The 14,194-nt window shown below is 43.3% G+C and overlaps 1 protein-coding gene across 3 annotated transcripts in view; it reads left to right on the top strand.

Moving 5' to 3' along the window:
* The window catches only part of SNX29 (sorting nexin 29), a 198,504-nt gene that overhangs the window by 132,269 nt on the left and 52,041 nt on the right, over positions 1 to 14,194 (top strand). For 2 of the 3 annotated variants that reach the window (XM_087973366.1, XM_087973367.1), the window contains one exon: positions 12,438 to 13,395. The exons of the other annotated variant lie outside the window; for it this stretch is intronic. In XM_087973366.1, the coding sequence (XP_087829492.1) occupies positions 12,438 to 12,560 (123 nt within the window). In that variant the 3' untranslated portion in view covers positions 12,561 to 13,395. Of the gene's footprint in view, positions 1 to 12,437; positions 13,396 to 14,194 lie in introns of those variants that run through there. 3 annotated transcript variants of the gene reach the window in all.

Below are 14,194 nucleotides of genomic sequence, written 5' to 3'. Positions count from 1 at the left end.
TTTATTGTCATTGTTAATCAATCATTTGACTATACCATTATTCATTCATGTTATGCGAGATATTCCATATTTTTAAATTGATTTATCTTATAACAATTCATATTATCATCCTAAATCCATCCCATAATTATAATATAACAATACATCCTTATATATTCTATATAATTCTATTCTCCTTGTCTTGTAAAATTCTGCATATTCGAACTGCCAACCTTTCTGATTGACAAGCTCAGCGTCTTAGCCACTGAGCCACCGCGTCCCCTCTTAAATAGCTTACTGCACCAGGCTTGGATTTTAAGATTACAAGTTCTTTTGCTGGTTGAATTGCTGGCTTTCCACATCCAACCTTTTGGAACTGCAGAGATTTTGCTTGGGAAACTAAAAGAGGCAATCACATTTGTTCCAATTTACACTTCAGCCGTGAAACACCGGACAACATTTCTAATTTGATTTTTGTCAGATTGAAGCACTGCACTGTGGTTCTCCAGGAGAGTCAAGCCCCCAGTGCTGTTCGTTGTTGACTATTTCATTCTCTTATGTAATAAAAGAAAAAAATCTTACATACCTGTTCCATAATAAAAATATTATTTAAAAAACAAACAAACATGAAAACAAACATAAGTCATCTACTCATGACCATAACGGAGCCCAACATTTTTGTTGTTAAGCGAGATATTGGTTAAGTGAGCTTTTCCCCATTTTGCGACCTTTCTTGTCACTGTCGTTAAGCAAATCACTGCAATTGCTAAGTTAGTAACCTGGTTGTTAAATGAATCCGACTTCCCTCATTATCTTTGCTTGTCAAGAGGTCGCAAAAAAGCATCACGCAACCCTGAGACACAGGAACGGTCATAAGTATGAACCAGTTGCCAAGCGTCTAAATTTTGGTCACAGGATCATGGAGACGGGTCGTAACTGTGAAAAATGGTCATAAATCAAGTTTTGTTCAGTGCTGTGTTTCTTTGAACGGTCACTAAATGAACTGTTGTAAGTTGGGGACTACCTGTACTGTATTTGGAATGGGATGCCTGTATTTTTGTCTTGGACTTCTGCATTTGGGGATATTTGAAAGCCAACCTCAATTGCAGTAACTGTTTGAATCCAAGAATGAAAAAAAGATTTTGCATTCAGTGGAATTACTTTATTTAAAAAAAATAAAATAAAATTGGCTGGAACCCTCAAGATTTTCCCAGGCACCAAAGAGTGTCTAAGGCAACCTGCCTACGCAAAGTTGTTTAACCAGCCACCTCAATGTTTGATCAGTCTCAGAACAAATGCTGAGTCCAGTCCTGCAAAAATGCACTCCTGGTTTTCCTGCTAGGCTGCCTTTCACCAGCTTAATGTAAGGAGAGAACATCTCCATAGCTGTCATTTTTGTTCAGCAGCTGAGACTTGGAATTCCTGCCCTTTCCATGAATTTTCTTTGCAAAAGCCGTCCTTCCTGCAGATACCTTTTTTTTTTTTTTGGCGTGGTTTTTACCCCCTGATCTTAACTGCCCCCTTGGTCATGCTGTTTGAGGACATCCGTGGCTTCTTGTCCTGCCTTCATAGGTTTTGGAGAATAGGATGACCCACCCCTATTCTTCATGGCAGCTCCTTAGATTTTGGAAGACTGCTATCACGTCACCCCTAGTCCTTCTTTTCATTAAACTAGACATACTCAGTTCCTGCAACTGTTCTTCATATGTTTTCGCCTTCCAATCCCCTAATCATCTTTGTTGCTCTTCTCTGCACTCTTCCCAGAGTCTCAACATCTTTTTTATATTATGGTGACCAAACCTGGATGCAGTGTTTGAAGTGTGGTCTTAAGGAAAAGTAAAGGTTTCCATCGCACATACGTACTAGTTGTTTCCGGCTCTACAAAGCCGAAGAGCCAGTGCTGTCCGAAGACGTCTCCGTGGTCATGTGTCTGGCATGACTAAACACTGAAGACGCATGGAATGCTGTTACCTTCCCACTAAAGTGGTCCCTATTTTTCTACTTGCATTTTTTTTTTACATTTTTTGAACTGCTAGGTTGGGACAAGTAACGGAAGCTAACTCCGTTATGCGGCGCTGGGGATTCGAACCGCCGAACTGCCGACCTTTCTGATCGACAAGCTTAGGGTCTTAGCCACTGAGCCACTGCGTCCCTACAGTGTGGTCTTACCAAGGCCTTATAAAGTGGTATTACAGCTTGACATAATCTTGATTCTATCCCTCTGTTAATGCAGCCTGGGACTGTGTTGGCTTTTTTGGTCAACTTCCTGTCGTTCATTGCTTCACCTCTCATGGCTTTATCTCAGACAGGTGCTTTTGTGCTTCCCCTGCCCACCCCATGTTTCCAAACCTTTTCATCAAGGACCGGCAAGAAATACATGTATTTCCTTCATCTCTTCACATCAGTTTTTAGGATGGCAGCCAATGACTTTGGGATGAAGATGTTTGTCTGTTCTGTTCATCTTCCATCCATCTTGTCTGCCGCAGATGTTGATACGGTGATGTACCAGTTCTTCCAGCTGCAGTTAATGAAGCATTAAGTTCCACGGGGAAATTACTCTCCTGAAAAATAGAACATAGAACATCAGAGATGGAAGGGACCTTGGTTGGTTTTCTAGTCCAACCTCTTGCTCAAGCAGATGATCCTATACCATTTCAGACAAATGGTTGTCCAGTCTCTTCTTCAAAACCTCTGCGATGACCCGGGGCATGGCACAAAAGCAACAAAGTCACAAAAATAGGTAAAGTCCCTTTAATACCTCCAACTTGGCCCCCAATGTCCAGTTATCATCAGCTGGAGAGAAAAAAAAACTTCTCAAAAAAACAGTTTTCAAAAGGAAGAAATTCCATCCGAACTCAAAGTACATATAAATTAAAAATAAACACCAACACAAACTTCAGCAATTAACGAGACAGGGCAGGATAAGGGATTGAAGACATCACAAGATAACGAACCACACACACACTTGGGAGGATGCCAGAACTCAAGATAAGACTTGACAAACCAGAATAATTTCACGCTTTGCTTCCAGCAACTTTGCTCTGTGCAATCTGCCCTTTTAAACAATCTTCCCAGCTGCAGCCAATGAAGGGGATCAGGGCCCTTTCCTCCCCCATAAACTCATGTTGCTCCCTTATCCGTTCCTCCCTGCGTGCCCTAGGATGAAGAGGGGGTGGGCCTGGGTCTTCCTCTGAATGCCTAGCTGGATTGTGACCTTCCCCAGTTTCCTCCACATCCACTGGAGTCACACTCCCACTCCCTGTCAGCTGTTCCACCTCTCCCTCGGAATCAAACTCCAACAGGGGCATGACGACCTCCAATGTTGAGCACTCACAACTTTTTTAAAAATATTTTTATTTTATTAGAGTACATACAATTCATCTTCCATTTAACAGTATGGAGTCTGGGTACAAATATCTTGTGCAGTAACAATTAAAGTTTACATCCATGTTCATTATTTTAGTATTCATTTTCTATTCTTTTCTTATTCTTATCTTTTTAATATACATAATACCTCTATTACTATAACACTCCTCTTAACATGTTTAATTCTATTAACATATTTTATATATTTCACTAGTCTATTAGCTATTTCTAGCTTTCATATTTTTTCTCTAGCCATCAATAAAATTGTTCCCATATCTTATAATATTCAGTTGGTTCCTTATCTTTAATTGCAAGTGTTGATTTATTCATTTCTACACATTCTAATATTTTTCTAATCACATTTTCATCACTAAGGATCTCTTCACCTTTCCAATTTTGAGCAAATACAATTCTAGCTGCAGTTAATACATGAATAATCAAATATGGATTCTCTTTACTATAAATTTCAGGTAAAAAGCACTCACAACTTCTGAAGGCACGGAATTCCATTGGTTAATTTTTCTCACAGTCAGGAAATTTCTCCTTAATTCTAGGTTGCTTCTCTCCTTGGTTAGTTTCCATCCGTTGCTTCTTTTCCTGCCTTCTGATGCTTCTGAAAATAAGTTGACCCCCTCTTCTTTGTGGCAGCCCCTCAAATATTGGAATACTGCTATCATGTCACCCGTGGTCCTTGTTTTCACTAGTCTAGACATACCCAATTCCTGCAATTGTTCTATAAATACAAATATAATACCGTATATAAATAGAGCGTCTGCATCACAATACAAAGACTGCAAATTATCAGCTGGTTATAATAATTTTCTAGGAAGAACAATATCGTGTACAGAATCCTATGAGGCTCATTTCATAAGAGAGATTAGAGTAACATGTGCCTTAAGGTGATGTGATGTGGCAAGTTGTGGTTTTGTACCAACTGTTGCACAAGAGGCCCTAGAACATTTTGTGATCCAGATCATAAAAGCACTGTGGTGAAAACCATAGCTCTTTTTTCTTTCTTTCTTTCTTTCTTTCTTTCTTTCTTTCTTTCTTTCTTTCTTTCTTTCTTTCTTTCTTTCTTTCTTTCTTTCTTTCTTTCTTTCTTTCTTTCTTTCTTTCTTTCTTTCTTTCTCTCTCTCTCCCTCCTTCCTTCCTTCCTTCCTTCCTTCCTTCCTTCCTTCCTTCCTTCCTTCCTTCCTTCCTTCCTTCCTTTTAACAGAGTGCTTATGGAGACCAGCCCAATGTTTGCAATCACGTTTAAAAGCTTACAAGTGGCAAAAAAAATCTTCATTTTAGGAAAGCTTGAGATGGCAAGGATGGAAGTGATGGAAAATGGTGGTGGCAGATGTAATTAGGTCAGCTGTATTCATCCCTTCAGTTGCTGAAAAAAATATATGGAAAGAGGTTTATTTTTAGGAGAAAGGAAGGACAAAATACCCGGATTTCAATCTCTAGTAGAACTGCAACTGTGCAAGCGATATCATACCTGGAATGGCTTGGGCTCAGTTATAGCAAAATTGTACTTTTTCTACCCCTAAAGAAAATATTGACTGTAGAATAATATCCTAAACCATTACAGTGATATTCCACAGATAGAAGTGCGAAGTGAGCCTTTAGTAATGGTGAAGAAAGCGTTCTCTTCAGCCGCAAGCAGTTGTGTAGATAGTTTGATTGGGAGGAAGAGAGTTTGTTGGCTCCATCCTTGAAGTTCTCAGTGTATCTCTTGCATGATGCCAGAAGTTTGCTTTGGGTTGGTAAGGTATCTATCCAGAGTGAGGAACAATAAAGGTTAGAAGAACCTCAGGATGTCTTTCTTGGTGTTTGGAGCCTTGTACGTCTACGTTAATGAAAAGAAGGACCAGAGGTGGTCCAATATCTCAGGGGCTGCCACAAGGAAGGGCTGTAAAGCACTGTAAAGCAGGATATAAGTCTTAAGTGCTATTGCTATTGCTATAGCTCTTGGGGATGACTTAAATGGTGGGGATCTCTTACAAGCCACGGCGTTGTGCCATCAAGGAGACTTCACAGGGGACATCACTCAGATGTCATGGTTTGGAGCAAGAGAAGAGCCCATTGTGCCATCAAGGAGACTTCACAGGGGACATCATTCAGATGTCATGGTTTGGAGCAAGAGAAGAGCCCGTTGTGCCATCAAGGAGACTTCGCAGGGGACATCACTCAGATGTCATGGTTTGGAGCAAGAGAAGAGCCCGTTGTGCCATCAAGGAGACTTCGCAGGGGACATCATTCAGATGTCATGGTTTGGAGCAAGAGAAGAGCCCGTTGTGCCATCAAGGAGACTTGCAGGGGACATCATTCAGATGTCATGGTTTGGAGCAAGAGAAGAGCCCGTTGTGCCATCAAGGAGACTTCGCAGGGGACATCACTCAGGTGTCATGGTTTGGAGCAAGAGAAGAGCCCGTTGTGCCATCAAGGAGACTTCGCAGGGGACATCACTCAGATGTCATGGTTTGGAGCAAGAGAAGAGCCCGTTGTGCCATCAAGGAGACTTCGCAGGGGACATCATTCAGATGTCATGGTTTGGAGCAAGAGAAGAGCCCGTTGTGCCATCAAGGAGACTTCGCAGGGGACATCACTCAGATGTCATGGTTTGGAGCAAGAGAAGAGCCCGTTGTGCCATCAAGGAGACTTCGCAGGGGACATCACTCAGATGTCATGGTTTGGAGCAAGAGAAGAGCCCGTTGTGCCATCAAGGAGACTTCGCAGGGGACATCATTCAGATGTCATGGTTTGGAGCAAGAGAAGAGCCCGTTGTGCCATCAAGGAGACTTCGCAGGGGACATCACTCAGATGTCATGGTTTGGAGCAAGAGAAGAGCCCGCCTGTGCCATCCCACCTGAGCAGAGGTGAGACCAGAAAACACGGCCCCTGTCGAGGGGGAAGAAAGTCCTGCCGGGAGTTTTCTACCCCATGGGTCCCCCCCACCATGTGCTGCTGGCTTATAAGTTTGTTTTATTTTATTTAACATACTGCATTTTGCTGACTTTTTACAGGCCCCTCACCTTTCCTGCTTGGCAAGCAGGCTGTGTGGTGGGAAGCTGACAGAGGTTGTAGGTGTGAAGGTTGACAGGTTTTCCCCCCTCCAATTTCCTGGAGAAAATGAGAAGTTGCGAGAGCTGGTAGATAAAACACGGGGGTCTCGCTTTTAACAACCTTCCAATGAAATGGATGTGTTTTAACACTTTTATCTTATTTTTTGCCCAGATAGCATTTTGTTTCCATGGAAGCAGATCTGGATATTGGCAGCTGAAAATACCATTCGGTTCTAGTAACCATTTCTTTGGAAGAGTTCCTTTTCTGCCGAGGCCTGTTTAGGCCTCTCGTAGTAGTAGCGATAATGTTCGGTTCAAATAGAAACCGAGAGCGGTTGTAGGAGACAACCAGGGTGAGCTCGAGGGCGGAGCCTCCGTTGACACTTATCTGGTGCCAATTTGCCTTGACCATTAGTAGACCTGATTCTTGGAGCGGCATGGTGGCCTAGAGGTGGAGCTCTCGCCTCACAATCAGGAGGCTGTGAGTTCGATCCTAGGTAGAGGCAGATATATTTCTCTCCCTGGGCTCACTGAGGTTCTATCTGCCGAACAGAACTCCGCATTGGCAACGGGAAAGGCATCCAGCCATTAAAACGCTCTGCTAGCTCCATTCCGTTGCCCAGACTCCATGATATGGGGGTCGTTAAATGAAGATGAGGTTAGTAGATCAGGTTCTTGTGTAGAGGTAGCCTGAAATAAACTGGTTGTACTTTTGAACCCTAACCTGGTTCAAAGGCCCATAGTTCTTCTTTTCATTAAAGTGGACGTGCCCAATTCTTGCAACTGTTCTTCGTATGTTTTAGCCTCCGCTTCCCTAAACAGGAGGATGACGGGGAATGTGCTGCCAACCTATGTCCCTTCTCCTGGAAAAAAAGCTCTGTTAGACATCCTGGAGATTCATTCAGTACAGGCCTTCACTGGGTTGCCTGTCCTCCAAGCGTATCAGCAGCTGGTGATGCCACTGTGTGACCATCCACAATAAGAGGGTGGTAAGAAATAATCAGGAAGTATCCACCCTACCTGTGTATCTTGGTCATCTTTCTCCATTGTTGGAATTCTAGCTTTCCGTCATGTGGAAGCTCCATTTTGTACCACGTAGAACTTTTCTCTCTCTATTATTATTATTATTATCATTATTGAAAAGACATAATTAAACGTTGGCTTTCTTCCAAGCATCAGTGAGAACTTCTCCTGTGGGTCAGTGTGAAGGTTGTTTCTTGAATTTACCAGCAGGAGGAGCTGCCGTATTGAAGAACAGGAGTGTATGTTGTACAGATAACTTCTCTTTTTGGACCTTAGATTTTTGCCTCTTACTCGATCCCTGCTTTTTGTTGGTGGTGGTTTGTTTTTGTTTTTTTTGTTTTTTTTTAACCCTGGACTCTCTTAGCTAGGTTAAAAAAAAGTCCTAGTTCGTTGTGGCCACTTCAAAATAAACCTGGGATTACCCTAGCCTTTACCTGTAACACTAGCTTGACCTGTCCAGTCTTGTTCAAGCGTCTCAATATTACCTCCTTCTTTCCTTAATGCTTAGTCATATCTTCAAAAGGATCCCTTCCCTTTGGAAAAGAAATCTCTTTCTTTAGGAGAGTTTGAATCAGGACACATGTCCTTGAGAATCTGTTTATCTACTACTCTTCTTTTCTGATCTGGGCGTTGGCTGCTGAAGGCGTGTTGTGAGCTCCGTGTTTCCTTCCTTGGCTTTGGGTTGTATTTTTTTTAAATAGTATTTGAGGTCCTTGATGCTCTCTGAGCTTGTTTGTCTTCTTGCAGATGTTCCATTACCCAACTAGGTAACACCATCAGTGCTAGAAGGGAGCAAGGTTTGCAGAGGGGAGGAGGAGAGGGGAAGAGGAGGAGGAAGAGGACTGTATGGTCCTTGGTGCTCTCTGAGGCTGGTTGTTTCCTTGCAGGTGTTCTGTTACCCAACTGAGTAACTTCATCAGTGCTAGAAGAAAATGGGGGTTGCAGAGGGGAGGAGGAGGACTGTGGGGTCCTTGGTGCCCTCTGAGGCTGGTTGTTTCCTTGCATATGTTTCATTTCCCAACTAGGTAATATCATCAGTGCTACAAAGAAAAGGGGTTTGCTTTCTATTATAGTCAAATAACTTGCTGTCTCAGTGTTGGTGAGTGTGTTTTGGTGGTTCTTTGATCAGGCTGTCATTTTCTGAGTTGGTAGATCCTTGGTTGGAATATCGTTTACTTCCTTTCTGGGTGTTGTTTGTTGGTCAGGAGGTGTTGTTGATTGTCTCTTTCAAATGGTATGTAGATGTTGTTTATCTGTTTGCAATTGATGGCTGATTTGTCTGAGTGCCAGGAATTCTCTAGTGGAACGTCAAGGAACCACCAAGACGATTCTCACCCACCTTGGCAGGACAATCACTTTGTATATAAACGGAGGGCAAACCCCGCTCCCTTCTAGCACTGATGATGTTACGTTGTTGGGTAATGAAAAATCTGCAGGAAAACAACCAAACTCAGAGAGCATCAAGGACCCCACAGTCCTCCTCCTCCTCCTCCTCCTCCTCCTCCTCCTCCTCCTCCTCCTCTCCTCCTCCTCCTCCTCCTCCTCCTCCTCCTCCTCCTCCTCCTCCTCCTCCTCCTCCTCCCACAACTCTCCCTCTCTTCTACTGAACGTTGTTGGGTAATGAAAAATCTCCAATCTCAGAGAGCATCAAGGACCCACAGTTGTCTCCTCCTCCTCCTCCTCCTCCTCCTCCTCCTCCTCCTCCTCCTCCTCCTCCTCCTCCTCCTCCTCCTCCTCCTCCTCCTCCTCCTCCTCCTCCTCCTCCTCCTCTCCACAACTCTCCCTCTCTTCTAGCACTGATGATGTCACCTAATTGCATAAAACCACTGCAAGAAAATAACTAAGCTCAGAGAGGACCAGGCACCCCACAGTTCAACCCTGAGCTATAAACATTCTCTTCAAAATGGCATGTCAATGGCATTTATCTCTATGGGCCTGTCGATGGCTGGCTTCTCGGAATGCCAAGCTTCCAGTCTTCCTCTATAGTCTAGAATGTCAACAGTTTCCCTTATTGAAACGGCAATTGAATTTCTCTCTGTGTTGAGAGCCTAATGACATTTCAATAGCGGCCATCATTCTTTTCATTGGGCCGGCATCAGATGCGCCCTCCAATGGTTAACCTTGAGATCCTAAAGGATTGTTCTGGTTGATGAACACCCTTGCTGGTCTGCTGACGAAATCCACATTTTTCCCTATCTCATTTCCCCACCGCCACCACTTAAAGGAAAGCAGTAAGCATAAGAACAGTCATCTGTAAAGCTATCTATTGCTCAAGAGGAACAGATCGGGAAATATAAGGACAGTGATGGATAGCATCTTCTCCGCATTGTCTTTAATGTTGGTGTGCTCTCCGGTGATGTGGGAGAAAAATGGCCCGTTGTCTTGAGTTCTGTAGCCCCGAGTTAAAAGGAGCAATCAAGGATGTCAGCCCAAATATACATTCCTGCTAAAGAGCCAACATAGTAATAAAAATAATGCTGCGGACGATGGAGACTTTTGCTTTATTTCAATTTATTTTGGAACCCGAGGGGAGGAACTGATGTGGAGCCAGCAATCGTGTTGCATCAAAAGAATCGCTTTTAACCCCGCTACACGAGATATAGCTTCAGATTTTAAGGTAGACCGAGCTGGTAACAGTAAAGCTTTACTCAAATGTTGTGAACTAAGCTAGAGTTAATTCCCTTCCCCCGCCCTACACATGCATTCAATATTTAACCCAAATGAAGCAGCAAGTCATATGTCTGAGACAGGACTCAAGACCACGGAAAAGGTGGAGGAAATCAGGTTTATTGCGCAACACGTTCAGAGCATTAGAGCATGACAGATTCTGAACACCCAGCTGCATCTGGGGTGGTTTCTTTATACCCAGAATGACCTCAGCATAGGTCTGGGCGTTTACCTTTAACACTTTCACAAATTACGGTCAACTGATTATACACGCATCTTAGGACATATAAATGCAATATCCTGTGTTACGGCAGGAACACGAAAGAGGATATGGTTTTCTTGCTTATTCTGTTATCTTACACCAACAGTAATTTTCCATCCCCATCCTTAGTTGCAAGAGAAGCAGAGCTTTACTTCCTTAAAATATAAGTTCCTCATTTTCGCAACAAACAAAATACAGAAGTAAATGTGACCCTGAGTTGGTTCTAACCTATGACCTAGATTTCTATAATGTCCATATTTTATATGCCTTAATTGGTCCTGCTTCACAAATACTTGTGTGGATAACAGATAACAGATTAACAGAGTTGGAAGGGATCTTGTAGGTCATCTAGTCCAACCCCCCGCCCAAGCGGGAGACCCAACACCATTTCTGACAGATGGGAGCCCAACCTCTTCTTGAAGGTCTCAAGTGATGAAGCTCCCACAACCTCCGAGGGCAAAGCTGTTCCATGGGTTGATTGTTCTCACTGTCAGAAAGTTTCTCCTTATTTCCAGGTTGAATCTCTCCTTGTTCAGTTTCCATCCATTGTTCCTTGTCTGGCCTTCAGGTGCCTTGGAAAATAGCTTGACCCCTTTCTCCTCTCTGCGGCAGCCCCTCAAATATTGGAAGACTGCTCTCCTGTCTCCCCTGGTCCTTCTCTTCCCTAGACTAGCCAGGCCCAGTTCCTGTAACCGTTCTTCATATGTTTTAGTCTCCAGTCCTCTAATCATCCTGCTTGTTCTTCTCTGCACTTTTTCTAGAGTCTCAACATCTTTTTTAATTCTAGATAACAGATATTGAAATGAATATGCTACCTAGAATCATGCACCTTGGTATATAGAGTATTTTCCACTCCCTGAAAACCTAATAGATAAGCAGAATTTCTCAGGATACTAATGTTTGTGGCTACTGCCTAGTTTCAGTTATCATTATATGCAGTTCCTTATTCTGTTCCTTGTCCTTTTAACTGTGAATCATGAAGATCCATAAAGCCATTGGGGAAAAAAAATTACAAAATTGTCTCAGAGTTTGCCACTCTGTTGGTTGTCAATCTGTTTTAAATGAAGGAGCAGCTGGTAAGCTGTTTTGCTTCTGGATTATCATGAGAATCCCATAACACTTGTTTATCGATGAATATGGTTTATGAGCATGGCTTAAATTTTTTTTAGAAGTCTTCCTTTGGTAACATTTGTGTTTCATGCTCCATCAGAACCAGTCTACTGAGCTGAATGTACCAGCTGCTTTGCAATAATCCACACACAAACCAGTGGTGGGATTCAAATATTTTTTTACTACCAGTTCTGTGGGCGTGGTTTGGCTTGGTGGGCGTGGCTTGGTGGGCGTGGCAGGGGAAGGACACCGCAAAGTCCCTCTTCTTTCCCCACCCCACTAACCTGCATTCCAGCTCCGTTCTCCTGTGCAGGGCAACCAAAGAAAACCCAGCCGATCAGCTGGGACTCAATGGGAGACAGAGAAGAGATGGGGTTGGCGGGGCCAGTCAGAGGTGGGATTTGCTGGTTCTCCAAACTACTCAAAATTTCCGCTACTGGTTCTCCAGAACTGGTCAGAACCTGCTGAATTCACCACCTTTGATGCAAACATGTTGGACTAGTTTGCCTCCTGGAGTTGTGGCTGCTCTGTGACTTGGAGTTTTTCAAAAATAGACTGAACAACCCTTTGATTAGGTTGATATAAGGGCTCCTGCAGGGGGGATGCAGTGGCCTAGAGGCGGAGCTCTCGTCTGCGCAATCAGGAGGCTGTGAGTTCAATCCTAGGTAGAGGCAGATGTTTCTCTTCTCTGGGCACCCTGAGAATATATCTGCTGAATAAAACTCCTCATTAGCGACAGGGAGGGCATCTGGCCATTAAATCACTCTGCTAGTTCCGTTCAGTTGTCCATGCTGCAAGGGATTATATGGGGTCGTTCAATGAAGATGATAGAAGGGCTCCTGCCTTGAATAGGAGGTTGGAGTAGAAGACCTCCAAGATCTCTTCCATCCCTGTAAGTTCTATGATGGCAAAAGAGGCTGGTTGCATATAAAGCACCTTTAGGAGTGTTTGCTCCTAATTTCTCTGTTTCCATTTTTTAGGGACTTCCAACCCGCAGGAGAACCTGCCACCAAAACCAACCATCGGCGAGCAACCGCCCATTTCCCCAGGCTGTCTCGGAACCACCCCAGGGAACCCCGCAACCCGGAACCTCAAAGTGGTGACCTTTGACCTGCGGCCCCTGCAAGGACCAGCCGTTGAGTTTGCCCTGAGGATCCAAGTCTGTGTGAGATGACGAGAAGCAGTCAACAATGATGGCATTGAAGGGATCCCCCCCAAAAGATACGGCCCTGTTGAAAGACCCACCGCCCAATTGAACAAAACCACCTTCCAAACAGCAGTCCTTTCCCACAACAATGAGGGTTGGGGGGGTCTCTTTTGCCCTAGAGCAGCACTTTCTGCTCTAAGTTGTGTGGACTGCAACTCCCAGAATTCCCCAGCCAGCCATTCCTCATGTAGGCTGGGGGATTCTGGGAGTTGAAGTCCACACATTTTTTAAAAAAATTCAAGGTTGATAAACACAGCGAGAGAGGGAGGGAGAAGGAAGGGAGGGAGGAAAGGAACGAAGGAAGAATCAGGCGAAGGAAGGAAACAAAGAAAAAGGAAGGAAAGAAAGAAAGAAAGAAAAGAAGGAAGGAAGGAAAGGAACAAAGGAAAAATCAAAGGAAGGAAGGAAAAAAGAAAAAGAAAGGAAGGAAATAGGAAGGAAAGGAACAAAGGAAAATCAAAGGAAGGAGGAAGGAAGGAAAGGAACAAAGAAAAAGAAAAATCGAAGGAAGGAAAAAAGAAAAAGAAAGGAAGGAGATAGGAAGGAAAGGAACAAAGGAAAATCAAAGGAAGGAAGAAAAAAGAAAGGAAGGAGATAGGAAGGAAAGGAACAAAGAAAAAAAATCAAAGGAAGGAAGGAAAAAAGAAAAAGAAAGGAAGGAGATAGGAAGGAAAGGAATAAAGAAAAATCAAAGGAAGGAAGAAAAAAAGAAAAAAAGGAAGGAAGAGAGAGAGAGAGAAAGAAAGAATAAAGTTTCCATTTCCTTTGATTAAGCCCTAGACACCATGGCTTCTCTTTCATCTGGGAGAGTTTTTATAGCTCTGACTATGATAGTTTCCTTTGCAGCCAGGATTGCTCTCCTTGCCTTCCAGATTCCTCAGAATGACATTTCCCACAACTGTACTTAAAAGTGAGCGTTATCGAGCTATTTATTTTAAGCCATCCTCCCCCCTCTTCCCTCCCCTTGCTCCCCCCCCTTTTTTTGCTCCCTTTTTCTCCCAAGCCGTAAAAAACAGAAACAACGGGGGATAGTTTTCGTCTTTCTCTTCCATTCATCCCCGATCTTGTAAGCCCAAAACTACCCATTCATTGATGAATCATCCTGCTTTGATGTTAAGGCAGTTTGACATTCATCCTTTGTTTGAAGTGGAATTATTAATGATGAGTTGGGCGGAGGGCAAGGAGGGGGCGGGGGGGGGAGCAGAAAACTTTCCACCTGCTTGCCTAAACTTTCACTATTGATTTTTTTTATTTGAGGGGGGGGAAGCATGTTAACAAAAGGCCTCTCTCAGCATCAAAATAAGTGGACCACTTCCGGCCGTTCTTTTCATCCTCCTTAAAAAAAAAAAAATCGAACAATAAATTAAAAAAATTGGAAGTAAACTTGGCAAAGACTTCGAAATGAAAATGCACCGGTGCTCATCCCCATTAATGGAGAGGTTTTCTTGTAAATATATATATATATATATATATATATGGCTCCTATCGATATTTAAATAGGTCTCCCTTCTCTTTTGTTCTATTAAACTC

This window comes from Notechis scutatus, chromosome 12 (assembly GCF_049901735.1).
Source record: "Notechis scutatus isolate UNSWTSFEM ecotype Mainland chromosome 12, rNotScu1.2, whole genome shotgun sequence".
Classification (NCBI taxonomy): domain Eukaryota; kingdom Metazoa; phylum Chordata; class Lepidosauria; order Squamata; family Elapidae; genus Notechis; species Notechis scutatus.
Note: the sequence above shows the minus strand (reverse complement) of the source record. Positions and strands in the feature narration are given on the sequence as shown.